The following is a 14,756-nucleotide window of genomic DNA, read 5'->3' on the forward strand; positions in this document are numbered from 1 at the left end:
ATGAGTACAGGTGGTCATGGAGCACAGAACTGTCACATCCCCCTTGGAGACAGAGTTACAGGCAGATGTGAGCTGTCTGATGTGGATGATGGGAATCAAACTCAGGTCCTCTGCAAGAGCAACACATACCCTTAACCACTGAGCCATCTCTCCTGCCTCTGTTGTATGTTTTCTGACAATATCTTTAATAGTTAATCAAGCATCTGAACTCTAACCAGTGTTCCGTCTTTTATCATCTGTGATATGTGAATCACACTGACTCGGTCTGGAACTTCTAACAACATCTTTTTAGGAGAACAAGTAAGAAGGGATGTGATTTCCGTCTCAGAATCCTTACCTAGGGGCTGTGACCTCACAGATCTCCAGTTTTAAAACAGCTGTCCCACACTCTAGGGAGGATCTCCATGCCTCTAACCCACATTGGCTGGTTCTCTTTCACCTGCTTGTGAAGGGATCTAGGCTGGTGAGAAACAGGACAGTCACACTTGCTCAAATAGCATCCTCCCAAATATGTCATAGAATTCAAATTCCTCCAGATGTGAGAAGAAATAAAAGGGCACCAGACATTCTTACCAACTACCTCTCACAGTTAGGAACAGCATCAGCACACTTTGCAATTGGCTGATTCAGGGCAGTTGACAGCAGGAGAAATTTGGGGTGAAACGTTGATTTAGAGCAGTGATTCTCAACCTTCATAATGCTAAGACCCTTTAATACAGTTCTTCATGTTGTGATGACCCCCCCAACCACAAAATTATTTTTGTTGCTACTTCATAACTGTTATTTTTCTACTGTTATGAATCATAATGTAAATATCTGTGCTTTCTGATGGTCTTAGGTGACCCCAATGAAAGGGTTGTTTGAATCTCAAAAGGGTCATGACCCACAGGTTAAGAACCACTGATTTAGAGAGGAAACAGGCATAATTTCAGTGAATCACAAAAATTTAAGATTTCTATATTGCATGATTTTTTTAATGTACACAGTTCAGGTTTTTCACTAAAAAAAAAAAAAAAAAAAAAGGACCCCTTAATTATGGTGGTGATGGGGCTGAAAGCAGAGCAAGAAGACAAACAGCTCCTCGAAGGCAGGCATTTATATGACTCATCTCTGCCCTTCCAGGCTTCCAGCTTTATAAAGAGCAAGCTTTTCCCTTGGGAGCCTTAAAACATAGAAGAGACCCACTTTCTTTGAGTCACAGCCTTGGCTGGAGAGCTGAAACTGTCTGAGGCCTGGCACTATTAGGGTGTCTCATAAAGATCCTTCCTACTTTCAGTCAGAATGCAGGGTCCTCTGATCTCTACGTGGTGTCTGATTTAAGAGAGAGGTCACCTTCAATGGACCAGGTACACCTCTGCTGGTGTGAGAGGTTCCCATGAGAACCGATGCAAAAGTACAGAAAATACCTGACGCTCATTAGCATGACCTATTCAGGATGAATGAGGGCTCTCTGTCCCTAGTCAGCCATTGTTGCCAAGATCATCTTTCCTCACATCTAACTCCATCACACTCGAATGCCCATTACTTCACTCTCACTCTGCCCATGCAGTTCTGTGAGCACGGATAGGTGTGGGTTTTGATGGAAGTAGGCCAGTCCTTGTTGACAAGAAGGCAACATTTTTTCCCAAGAAAATGAAGGTCGTCATGACTAATGCATGGCACAGGGAAGTGCGGGCATCCCCACACACTAATTCTTTTAGAGGGATGTGTCATTCTCTGCTACTATCTAGATATTCTGGGTTTGTTGTATCCTTCAGTCCCAAATGCAGGTGCCTGGAAACCTGCATCAAGTAACCCCTTGAAGTCAGACTGCTTCTTGAAGCCTTTGCTCTCTCTTTTTAAATTGAATATGAATTAATATTAGAGACTCATATGTAGCTGTAAGAAATAATACAGAGAGAGAGAGAGAGAGAGAGAGAGAGAGAGAGAGAGAGAGAGAGAGCCCTCCTACACATTCTGGAATCTCCCCAGTAGCAGCATCTTGAAAACCACACTATCAGAATGTGGCTTTCCTGACCCTGGAGGGAGACACACTGGGGAACGATGAAATACTGGTCCTTGAAAGGAGGGGCCACAGAAAAGAAACAGGAAGTCGATCGCAGATGTCAGGGTTCCCTGGGCAGAAGTGTCAACTGGGTTGCAAAGATTCAATGGTGTTGTTCACCTTGTCCCCCAGGCATCTATGTGATGAAAGCATCATCAAAGTGTCAGGGAGCGCAACATGCTACCTCAGGTCTCTCTCTTTCTCTCTCCCTCCCTTTCTGTTCTTGTAAAGCTGATGGTGCCATCTTGGGGACCCCATTCACCCCTAATCACATCCACACATTAAATGGGTTAAGTGCCCAACGCCTGTCCTTATAGGGGACACACTGAAATAATCTGCATCCTCATCTAAGTAAGAGTATTTCTTCCATGCAGGGAGCCTAACAGCTGTGTCTTCCCAGCCTGTGTCTGACAGGAGAAACAGCCTCTTGCAGCCTCCCCTCATCTCCTTCTCGCAGTCCACCCTTATCTCCTTGAGGGTAGCTCCTTTCAATATTTTCCAAAATGACAGCTATGTATTGCTTTTCCGATTAAAATCAAACAAAGGCTTATGTGATCTTCCTATTATTGAAAAATGAAAATACAAACAAAAAAAGAGAGTGAGGTAAGGAAGAAAATTAAAATTAACCACCATGCACGGTTAATATTTTGATGTGTTTGTGTTTACTTCCTCACAGACTTTTGTTATTGTATGTATAGGCCTGGACTCTGCATCAGCAGGTTCTGCCCCATTGAATTCAATCAGCTGCAGATTGAAAGTATTTGGGGGAAAACTGCGTCATCTGTGAATATGGATGGACCCTTTCCCATCACTATTCCTGAAACAATAGAGTATGAAATCCATTTACAGCATTGGTACTGGAGTGGGTGCTGCTAGTCGTCCAGAGACTTTGTGAGGCACATGGGAAGGTAGGCAGAGGTTCCACACAGAGCCTGCACCAGGTTGTACACGGGGTTTTTGCCATCTGAGGGAGTTGCAGCACTGGTCCCTCTGGATATGGGAGGGCAGTATTTTTAAATTTTAGAATAACATATGTGTGCGACTTAATGTCCTTAACAAAAGAGCAATACACCTAGTTGTCCTATAAATGAAAGCTATTGTTTTTATGACAATTCAAAGAAGCTGACTTTGGACAACATCCTGGGTGTGACAGGCAGGCGTTTGAGCTAAGAGAGAGCACAGAGGGACAGAGGTGACAATATTCATCATCCGGTTAGTAGACAATGACACAGCAGGTAACGGGCATGGACCAATTGGTGACAGAGAGTGGGGAGCTGTAATGGACAGCCCTTTGGCCTCCAAGGTCACCAGGAAGCTATTAAACATTCTTGCACAAGAAATGGCTTTCCAAAGATGTTGGACAAACAAAAGAGCAGACAAGAGGAAGAGAGTGGTGAGCAGCCCTGCCCAGGGCCCTTGCTGTCCCTGGTGACGCCCCTGTGCGGTGCTGAGGGATTCAGTCTACTTCTGAGCTGCCAAGATGGATAGGGACCTGTTGAGCTTCACCATGGCAATAATGAGGAGGCCACCTGTCAGCAGGAAGGTGGGCCAGAAGAAGGAGAAGAGGAGGATGTGGGGCCCATAGAGGCGCCGATACACAACACTGGTCTCGTTGACTTGAGGTGCAGAAAAGCAGTAGAAAGCACGGTGCTTGTGGAAATTGGCTTTGACTTTCTCCACATCAGCCAGGGCTGTCTGATAGTTGTCCAGGTTGTTAGGGATATAGGAGCACTGTGGGAGAGAAGCAAGGGTGCTTAGATTTTCAAATTTGTACTTTTAAGAGACCCAGGGTGAGGCTTTAGGGTATGAGAAAAAAAAAGTGCTGGCTTGGGAGTCAGTCCCTGGAGAGCATCGTTGTATCTGTGCATGGTTGGCCTTGGTACCACTCAACATGATGCTGCACATCTGGATGCAGGGCTTGATTGGAGGGAGGCCTGCATCTGCTTCTATTTACGTGAAACCACAGGCAAATTGCTTGCCCTCTCTGAACCTTCATGATTTCATTACTGAGATGGTTTAATGATATCACAGTGATGGGTTGGAAAGAATCATTGATCATACAAGTCCAGGGACAAGGAGGATCCATATGCAAGCTCACACAGGTAACACCGAGAAATGAAGCTAGGCAGGCAGTGACAGGGACCAACTAGCATTTGCCTCAGTGTCAGAGAGAATTGTCACCGCTCCTTCTGGGTAATAAACATCACACTACCCACCGACATGTCCAGAGAAGCCAGAAAACCTGATTTTATTATGAACTCTCAGGATTTCAAAGTACTGGCTAAAATTCAAGTAGAAGACTCTTTGAAGTCTAATCTTGTGTGAACCAAAGAAAATATGTTGGCAAGCAGCTCTGTGGCAGGATCCAAAAGAAAGAAAAAAAGTGCAGAAAAGGAGCTCCAGGCAGGCAGAGCACGGCATGCATTTAAACTCTGGCACTGGTAGTTGCTCTTAGGAACCTTCTGGCCTGTGAAGATGATGAGACCCAGCTGCAAAGCTCTGGAAAGACAGCCCAGAGAGGAGACCTGCCTTTTATCTCTGTGCCAGAGGGACTGGGTGCTGCCTGTGAACCCAAGAGATACTTTGCAAGGGTGGGCCTCTCTGTAGACCTGCAGTAGAATACAAGGGGTGCCCATCAGCATAGGCGCCTACCCTGTGGGGTACAGACACAAAGGGAGTAGGGATGTTCAAGGACCACGATCTAGTGAAATCATGTCCAAGGTCAAATATGTAAACCTGAAGCCTGTTGGGCAAGCATTGAGCTCATGTCTCCCTGGGAATCAGTTACCACCCAAGCTATCTGCCCTGCTGGCAACCAGTCCAGCAGCATGAAGATGCTGTGTTGTGGTGCTGACATCTGGGAAATAGGGGAGTTGCAGGTGGGTCAAGTCCCCAGCGAGGCAGGGAATGCTGAAGCTCTTGGAGAATCTAGCCTGCAGAGGTGCTGAGTGCTGCAGGGTGATTAGTAGCAGGACTGTCACCGGGTAACCTTGCTCACTGAGCACAGAGAGGCCAGATTCAACCACAGCTTCCAGCTGTGTGACCTTGGCAACTGGCATAACCTCTTAAGCCTTGTCATTTGTGGTGGTGTCTGCCTGGACCTTCCCTGGGGAATTAAACTAGGAAGCTTATGTAAAGCACTCAGCAAGAGCCCAGATCGCATGACATAAAAAATGGAAGAAATAATAACAATAATAGTAATAGTAATAATAATAATAACAATGCTGTTTTATCTATGAAATTGGAGTAACTGCTGCTTTCCCATTTAAAGCATGGACTCTGTCTGTATTCTTGATCTATTTGTCAAGACCCCAGCCAGGAGTTTACTTGCCAGGGCCAAGCCAAGGCCTGGGACATTTTACCCCTCTCTGCCTGTCCTGGTACAACCAGCCCTGAATTATCTGCTCAAGCTGAAATGATGCCACCCCTGCCTCTCTGAGGCTTCACCTTCATTACCATAGGCTGCAAAGAAGGATTTCGAGCCCCTCCCCTAGACTGCAGCTGATGGGAGGAGACAAGAGCAGCCAATAGAGGAGGAACAAGAGCCTGGCATGTCCAGAGGGCAGGCTACCCACCTGGAGCATCAGCCAGCCACACACCTAGATGCTAGGCTAGAGAACGAAATGTGCTTGACTGTCCCAGCATAGCAGGCTGCTCTTCGCTTTCTGTTCATGGTCTGTGGGTGCTGTGGTTTAACAGCCCCCTCCTTCCCTCACTAGAGGAGAAGTAATACACGCTGCTCACAAACTCAAGCATGGTTCAGGCTAGCTTTTGGCTCCTCTGGGCTGGCAGCCTCAGGATGAGGAAGGTGCTCTAACCCAGTGTACCAGGAGAATGGCACCAAAGCCACAGCATCTTATCTTTGAAAATGTTTTTCCTCACTCCTGGGGTAAAGTACGGTTCCTGGATGCCAAAGAAGAAGCAGGAGCCACTGGAAGCTAATTCTTGTTGGCTTTCAGGTTCTTGTCCCACACAGTCATGCTAACAATGACCACAAGTCTGACTTCTGCACACTGTCACCCCTTCTTTCTGTGCCCACAGACCCCCACCCCGAACACACACACACTCACACACGGCACCTTGCCTTTCTTATTCAATCAGACTCAATTCTTAACAATTAGTATCATTCTTGAGACAAGTCTCCCACCCTGTCCTGGGGACTGCCGTGGCCCAGCTTCTATCCAGTAACCCACCCTACATGGCTGCTGGCTCTGTCTTTTCAGCATCACTTGAGTGGTGAACCTAGGCCTAGATTCATTTAGGGAGCTCTGCCCACTGATGTATACCCAGGGATTCTGCCTCAGTTGGTTGGTGTAGAACTCTGGTTTTGTTAAGTGTAGATGGTGATCATACATAGCCAGGGTTGAGATGCCCTAATTTTATATGCTAATGTTGATTCCATGGTTAACGCAGAAGAAGTCCTCTGAAAACAGACCTTATACCCTTCTGCCTGTCTTGGCCCCTCCATCAGGTAGCATTTCTAGAATCAGTCTTCTAGTCAGTGCTTTGGCCTAGCCTTCTCCACCATGCCCATGCTAGGTCCCACCGTTGCTATGCCTCCCTCATTCCATGTTTCTGTGGCTACAGGAATTGTCTTTTTGAAAAGCCTGACCCAACACTCCTCTGATCCGGGCCTCACTGACAACTGGAAAACACTGCCTCCTCCCTTGAGCCCCATCACTCCTCCTGCTGTCCTGTGGCCCCAACCCTCCTTACTATTAGTGTCCCTAGATAAACTCTCTCCTCTTGAGAGCCATGTGCCTGACTTGGGAAGGCTCAGTGGTTGTTGAATAAATGGGGGAAGTGAAGGAAAGGAGAGGAGACCAACCTGCCTGTGCGATGGGAAGGGCTATAGTGGTAATTGGCAGCAAGGTGGGGTGCACATGAGGGAAACTCTCCTTTTTGCTTGTGATGGAGCTTGCTGAGCCCTGGTTCCCAGATGGTCCATGGATTTGCCCAGTTCCACTGTTGGACTCAGTTGATGGAAGCAGCAGCCATTAGTGACTGCCTCTCCTCTCTGAGTCCCCACCATTTGCCAACAGTGAGCTTTGCACATTGGTCATGGCACTGGACTTTGGTATAGCCTTTCTGGGTTGTGGCATCAGCACCCATTTATAAGGGTGGAAACTGAGACTCGCAGGACCTCAGTGGCCTTTCCCCAGCTGCACATCCAGTTAGGGGCAACTCAAACCACCCAGGTCTGTCTGATTCCAACATGAAAGGTCCGAGGCTAACCCCACCTCATATGAGTCATAAGACCCCATTTAGGTGGATTGATATATCTCAGCTCTGGAGACAGCTAGGGACAAGCTCACAGACCTGCCAGGGCTAATATGCCCAGCCCCCATTCGTTACCTGCTGGTTTTGGTCCCGAGTGTCCTCTGTGTGGTACAGCATGGCCCATCTGCCCACAGCTGATACATTGACCCAAAGGCATGGGTACTGGGGCACCTTCTTGCCTTCTAATTCTTCACAGTTTTTGATGTTGGTTTCAATCAGGTAACAGGTGGATTCCTGAGTCCACACACTGGGAAGACAATACACACAAACACATACCTTAGAACAAGGGTGACACACACTCACTTTGAATCCCTGGTTCCCAGAGTCTTTGGAGAGGCCCAGAGGAGGGACCTTCGTCTTGCCATGGGCATGTATTAGCGATACCAACTAGGTCCATGGCCCTATTCCTGGACTCTGGGATAAACACAAAAATTCCAAACTGGTCAGCTCGTGGACATTTTCCACAAAATTGTTCTCTCGCCTTGTTACCCGCCCCGCACCCGAGACCTTAAAAAAAAGATCCCCATATCTGAGTCCCACTTTAGAGAAAGTGATGCAGAATTTCTCAGGTGCTTGGGTCCAGGCTCTGGTGTCGTTTAAAATGCTTGTCACAATCACAATCCCAGATTGTGATAAGCAGACAATCCTGAGACCTTCTTATCCATATCACCTCCAAGTCACAGGTAGAGTTGAAAACTTCAGATGGGATAAGTGACCATTGGAGGGACACACAGCACCTGAGGCAAGGGCTGAGTAGGTCCAGAATCTCTGCCCTTTCCCCTAAAAGAGAGGAACTGTATCAGGGCCTTGATTTGGTCAGGGCTGGAGGGTGGCCAGATGGAGCTAGGGAGGCACAGGACTGGTCACCAGCGCCTCACTTGGGTGAGACTCTGGCCTGGCGTGACTGTAGAACTGTAAAGCTAGAGTGTGGAGCAGGCCCAGGAGACACCAACAGGCTCGTCAACTCCTAAGATACAGGGATTGTGACTCAGCTCCCTGTATCCTGTGGGAGATCCACTATCAGACAGGAGAGGATTATCAGGAGCCAGAATATGCCCAGAGGGAAGTCGTGAGCAAAGGGTGAGCTGAGAGAGTGTTGTGTGTCTGTTCCAAAGACAAGAATGATCAGAAATTCCACAGCTCTTCTTTAACAGCTGGAGGGATGACATGCCACGGAGCGAGGCATGAGGGGGCAGAGCACTCTCCAAGATTCCTGCCTAGAATTTGGGGGAACAGATGTCGGCTCAGTGCAGAAACTCCCTACTTAAAGGAAAAACCCAGGCAGAGAGAGGCGTGCTCGGCAAAGAGGGAGCTCCCATCTCAGAGTTTGCCATTCCAAGTCTCCCCCAAGGACCACACTCTCACTGGAGCACTGTTTCTCATGGCAAGGGCATGGTACGGCTGTCAACACCAGGTCCCAGGCTGGCAAGGCTCTTACTGATCTGTTCTCCCAGCACTGGAACCCCCAGCCTAGGGATAACGGATGCCTGGTCTTTCCAGACTGCCGTGATAGGTCAAGGGAAGTGCAGGGAGATGCAGGCAGTGGGGAGGTCCATACCTTTTCTGGTAGAGAGGCAGCACGGTGGTACCCAAGATGTAGTAGGTGATGGCGGCACACACTACCATTGCCACCCCTAGGCAGAGGGCTCGGGTCTCTCCACGCTTCTGGGCCATCACCAGCTTCTTACCCATGGTCGATGGAGGCAGCAGTCATTTCTAGCACCATGAAAGCAAAGAGTAATGAGACCAGCCCAGGTAATAGGTCCGAAGAAAGGAGGATGGGCAAAAGAGGGTGTAATCAAATACCAACATCGCTCTTATTAAACATGGAGCTTTGCAATTCCCATAGGGCTGTAACCTTATAAAGGGGCCTACCCTGGCCCCAGGCCTTCTGGAACAGCCTATGGTTACATTTTAAATACTCCGATCCATTATCACCAATTATCTCTCTGAAAAGCTAGGCACACTGGTCAGGGCTTTTCTTGTGGTGCCAGCTTCTTCCAGCAAGCCCTCCTAGACTCCTGGGCATTCCCAAGACAGTAGGAGCCTGGTGAAGGCTAGAGTGTGGGAGCTCAGAAGGACAGGAAATGGAAACAGCTGTTTCAGAGAGGCCCAGCTCCTGTATCTTGTCCCAGTGCCCCCTGTCTGTGATGTGCCAATAGAGCTAGTTCTAAATGAAGCATCAGCTCCTGGGCTCATCAGAATCCTGAGATTCTGTTTAACTGTAAAACGTAGGTAGGAATCTGGGATTCAGTGGGTTGAATGAGAACCTCTAGCAGGAAGAAGGAAGCTTTGATATCCAGTGTGGCCTAAGAGAAGAAGAAATGGGCTTCCATGATTTAAAAAAGAGAGATTTCAGTTGGACTGCAGGGAGACTGTCCCACTTGTAAGGTGTTAAGTGTCTCAGGGCTCCTTGGATGGAACTTTCTGTTGTAGTGATCACCCTAGGTCTAGGCTGTATTTAGGAAAGTTGGAAAAGGGTTAACGAAGAGCCTTGTGTGGCTCAACTGTTGGGTTGACAACCTCTTCCTTAGAAGGACTGGGAATAGAGTGTGGAGGGGTTTGGGGGAGTGTGGAGAAGGTCATACAGACATGAGATCAAGTCCTGGTTTCGCTGCTTAGCAACCACGTGACTGTAAAAGAAAAATAGTACCCGCCTCAAAGTCCTGATGCAGACCTACCGACACTGTCACAAATTTCCTGCCATGGAAGCCCTCCATAAACAGCAGCTATCATTAACTGAAGAGCCGAAAAAGCTTGGGGCACTCTGCCAGGCCCGTTTGGCGTCCCACCCCTCTACTGAAGACAAGTGGCAAGACTGATCCTGACCTCCAGGCTGGCCACTAAAGAGACATGCCCAGTACTCTGGTGCCAGAACTCTGACGGGCAGCAGGAGAGGTGAAGGGGGGAGGATTTCTATCAGCCTACCCATGCTACCACAGACTGCTGTCTCCCACCAGCTCCCCAGAGCCCCAGTGTCCCAGAAGCCCTTCCCAAGTGCCTGGGATGTACTCACAGTTCCCTGGGTCTCCGCTGGCAGATGGTTTCTCTCCACCCGCCCCCTGCCCCCACCCCAAGTCAGGCCTGGGAGCTCTAGCAGGAAGTTTGGTCTCCCCGTTGGTCTCCAGGGAAGCAGTCTTCAGTCCCATCTGGGTCGAACCTCCATGCCCAAACATGGTCAAGTCTGAGCACACAGCTGGCCTCAGGACGAAAACTCCACAAGCAGGTACATATCCTAGCAGCCCTCGGCTGCTATAGGGGACACTGTCCCCTGCATTTACCAGAGTCTCCTGGGAAACAGATTTCAGACAACAAAACCCACCCCATGAGACCATCCTGATATATACAGAAATGTTTCTTCTACACTCCGTCTCTTGGGCTGGCAGAGAAGCCAGGAATAGGAAATGATCTTTCTTGTGTGGTGCAGGGGAGGGAGGTAGAGGGGTTGGGCTTGTCACTAACCCCTGGTATATCCACAGCAGAGCAGCTGAAGACGCCCGCTTTGTCACTGACATCCTGTGTGCCTCCAAACAAGGCGTGGCACCTCTCTGGACCTCAGTTTTCTCCCTTCTATCATTAGCATTTTGAAAACTTAGCTTTGTTCAGGAGTGTGAGGAAGCTAGACATGGTTGAGTCCAGAGAAGGGAGGAAACTCCACCTTTTAAGGACCACTGGAGCCGAGGCTGGAAGTAGTGGGCCTCACAGCTGCTTTCAGCCAACCCTCCAGGTCCAGGGACAGGGCCCAACTGGGGACTTCCCACAGGCTGACTCTGTCTTAAACCCAGAGAACTGTTGCAACCAATGAGACAACTGAACATCAGTACAGCTGGCAAACCTGCTTCTGCACTCCTGATTCTTGTGGATAAAGAGAGTGCTGTAAGAGTAGAGTTGAAAAAGCAGGAAGAACACGCGCGTGCACACACACATACACACACACTTTGGCACTTGGTTTCCTGCTAGGCACCTGAGGCTGGCAGACTTGAAGGCTGCTCCAGAGTTTCTCTACTTGATGGGCAGAGCCAGATTAGAAGTTAGCCTTTCCCAGTGGCAAAACCCAACCATCCCTGCCCACCGAGGGACTCCTCCAGTACCTCATATCATACCTCTAACCCTAGCCACCTAAAGTTCTAAAGGTCATCTCTGGGGTCCTTTAGACAGCCCCAGGGCAGTGGGTGCAGCTTAGACATTCCTGCCCATTGAGTGTTCCCACCTCCCACTTAAGCCTACCACCTGATGATGATGAGGGCCTGGTGAGGCCCAGAAGGCAAGCTGTCACTCAGGGATCCTAGATACTCTGTGGGTGAGCACCATCACCACTGACTCTTGTAAGAGTCTGTTTAACAGGAGGCCTCATAGCAAATGGAGATTTTATTAGTGGGTATTGCATGCACGCATGTGGTGTCTGTATGACTTATGCATGTGTGTTTGGATAAGTCTGGTGTGTGTGTTATGTGTGTATGGTATGTGTGTATGGTATGTTTGTATATGTGTATGTGTGTTTGGTATATTCATACATGTGTACATACATGGAGACTGGATCGGAACAGTTGGTGTTCTGCTCTATCACAATCCACCCTATAAAAGACCTTTAAGCCAAGCAGTGGTGCACACCTTTAATCCCAGCACTCGGGAGGCAGAGATGGGTGGATCTCTACGAGCTTGAGGCCAGCTTGGTCTACAGAGCGAGTTCCAGAAACTCAGTTTGGGGACAAAAGGAAAATAGTTCACTGAACCTAGAGGTAGGCAGATGGCTAGCAATTCCCTGCAATCCTGTGTCTCCGCTGCTCTTAGTGCTGGGGATGCAAATATGCACCCAGCTATGCCCAGATTTTTACACAGCTACTGGAGATTTGAACTGTCCTCATTCAGGCGCAGCAAGGTGTCTTACATCCCCACAGACAAGAATGTCTTCAAGCATAGGAGACAGGAATATTGACCATGAAGGGGGAATATAGATCTGAGATTAGGAAAAGGATTTTCCCTTGGTGGGTCATGGTTCCTTGGTTCCTTCAAGGCCCAGAAGCTTTCTACTGGAACCTACAAACTCACTTAGAAAGTCCTGCTCCTGCTGAGAAAGAAAGATGAGCAATAGATGGTTCTCTATAAATGTGAGCAAATGGGTAGTCATAATTCACTCAATGGGTGAGGAAAGGTTACACATTTGGAAGTTATAAACACTGATGAGGTTCCCAATGGTCCTTTCCTTTTGGGAGACAGGATGAAGCAGAGAAGGCACCCTACTGAGCCACAACCAAATGGCAAGTTCAAGCCTTGCTCTCCCTCCTAGGTAAGCTAGTGAAAATCTTGGATCATGGTTGAGTATAAGAGGATTAGGGTTAGTGGTGGTGGTGGTGGTGGTGGTGGTGTGTGTGTGTGTGTGTGTGTGTGTGTGTATGAGAGAGAGAAAGAGAGAGGAGAAAGAGAGAGAGAGAGAGAGAGAGAGAGAGAGATGGCCACAAGGCAAGGAAACAATGGTGTCATGCCTGGAAGTAATGATGATTCTTGGAATGTCAGAAATCATGGAATGCGTCCAACATCAGCCTTCCAAGAACCTCTGTGATAGAGCGAGGCTTAAAGCGTTCCTCTGAAGCAGAGGCTTTCTGTCCATTTTATAGGGATGTGGCTGAGGTTTAGGGGTTTAAGTTGCTTGAGGCAAGTCACCTGGAGCCTCATTTGTAATCTCCAGGAGGGAGATAAGTTCCCCATCCACCCTGTGTAACTCTTAAGATATGGGAATTTGTCCAAGAACCTGGCACATAATGCTGAAACAGAGACAGCCATTCCTCATACCATCCACTCTCCCTACAGAGAGACACTCATGGCTCTCCTTTTGCCTGGGGGGAGCTCTGTCACTGCCCACCCAGACAACAGCATATACTGGTGGGGACACCGCCTGCCCGCCAAGGCTAAGTCCTCCTTGAGGCCACAGCATCCGCTGAGCATCTTCTCTGGGACACTCTCTGGGGAACCAGCCCCCACTTGGCAGGAAACTGAATACAGATTGCAGACAGGTAGCATCTCTTTCCAGTCATGGAAGTGGTCACACCCACGGAGGGTTCCAGTCCTGAGCTTAGAGTCCTCTCTAAGCTAAGGTCTCCGGCTGAGGACTTGGGCCACAGAGCAGAGGCAAACTAACCCTCAGGCTCTCTGAACTCCAAATCCGCAAATCCAAGGGCAGAGTAAAGGAGGAGTTAGTGTCTCGGGGTGTGCTTTGGGGAGAGTTCTTGCCCAGCTGTCATAACTGGAGCAAGCAAACGATAAATGATTTTAAGCGAGGTGGTCCCTGTCGCTCCTGCATGGAGCATGGAACCAGTAGGAATCAGAAACCTGAAGTGACTGTATTGAGTGGCAATGCGGAGCTTAGAACAGCAGAGCTACCCTCCCATCGACTCACAGTGCTGCACAACTGGAACAGAAGGGCAGCCAAGAGAGGGTGTTGATTAACTGAACATCTACAGTGTGCCGGGCCGTGGGCTATTTTCAGCTTCTCGTGGATGATAGGCTTGGTTTTGACTCGGGTTCCGAGGCTTCAGCTCTGGTAGATTGGCTGCGTTGCCTGTAGGACACCGGTAAAGCGGAACACCGCACAGACGGGAGCGTGTACTGGAGGGTGCCGCTCGCTTCAAGAGGGACATGGTGCAAACAGAGAAAGAGTCCAGAAACACAGAGATGATGCACCCTTCCAAATCCCCAGTGACCTGCTTTCTCCCATTAGGCCTTGCTTCCTAACATTTCTACAACCTTGCAGTAGCGCCATCTGCTGGTGACAAAGCCTTCTCACCGTGAGAGACATTTAAAGAGCCGTCAGAACACAAACCTGTATAAACCAGGGTCCTCCCTTATTCGAGGGTCGGCCCTCTACTGCTTCAGTTACCCACGTGGCTTAGTTAGGGGTTTATTGCTGTGAGAGGACACCATGACCCCAGCAACTCTTATAAAGGAAAACTGGGGCTGGCTTACAGTTTCAGAGGTTCCGTGCTTTATCATCGTGGCGGGAAGCATGGTGGCATGCAGGAAGACGTGGTGCTGGAGGAGCTGACAGTTCTACATCTTGATCCAGCAGCGGGCAGCAGAAGTGGCTACGAGACACAGTGGGTGTGGATCCAGCATATGAGACCTCAACGCCCACCCTCAGAGTGACACACTCCCTCCAAAAAAGGCCACACCTACTCTAACAAGGCCACACCTACTCTGAGGCCGCACCTACTCTAACAAGGCCACACCTACCCTAACGAGGCCACACCTCTTAATAGTACCACTCCCTGTGGGCCTACGGAGGTCATTTTTATTCAAATAACCATGCCGTGTTTAACCGTGGTCAGAAAATATTCACGAAACATTCCATAAATAAGCAATTCATACGTTTTAAATCACTTTTATTGTGGTACATTGTCTTAATTACTAGTAATTATCTCTTACTGTGCCTGAATTA

General features: G+C 48.7%; 2 protein-coding genes across 2 annotated transcripts in view; one reads left to right on the top strand and one right to left on the bottom strand.

Annotated features, from left to right (window-relative positions):
• The window catches only part of Kcnip1 (potassium voltage-gated channel interacting protein 1), a 357,022-nt gene that overhangs the window by 21,637 nt on the left and 320,629 nt on the right, over positions 1–14,756 (top strand). The window lies entirely within an intron of this gene.
• On the bottom strand, positions 1,004–10,407 carry Kcnmb1 (potassium calcium-activated channel subfamily M regulatory beta subunit 1). The gene is made up of 4 exons (XM_021631333.2): positions 10,341–10,407; positions 8,883–9,040; positions 7,400–7,571; positions 1,004–3,775 (listed from the first exon to the last, which is right to left on the bottom strand). The coding sequence occupies exons 2-4, from the start codon at positions 9,014–9,016 to the stop codon at positions 3,506–3,508; spliced, it is 576 nt and encodes a 191-aa protein (XP_021487008.1). The 5' UTR covers positions 9,017–9,040; positions 10,341–10,407; the 3' UTR covers positions 1,004–3,505.

Source organism: Meriones unguiculatus, chromosome 11, assembly GCF_030254825.1.
Source record: "Meriones unguiculatus strain TT.TT164.6M chromosome 11, Bangor_MerUng_6.1, whole genome shotgun sequence".
Classification (NCBI taxonomy): domain Eukaryota; kingdom Metazoa; phylum Chordata; class Mammalia; order Rodentia; family Muridae; genus Meriones; species Meriones unguiculatus.

Excerpts from the sequence above, each read along its gene's own strand:
- Kcnmb1 (XM_021631333.2), bottom strand. The coding sequence starts at position 9,016 with ATGGGTAAGAAGCTGGTGATGGCCCAGAAGCGTGGAGAGACCCGAGCC. Across the intron at positions 7,572-8,882 it reads CTGCCTCTCTACCAGAAAAG|TGTGTGGACTCAGGAATCCA; the intron begins GTATGGACCTCC and ends TTGTCTTCCCAG. Across the intron at positions 3,776-7,399 it reads CTCGGGACCAAAACCAGCAG|TGCTCCTATATCCCTAACAA; the intron begins GTAACGAATGGG and ends TCTCTCCCACAG.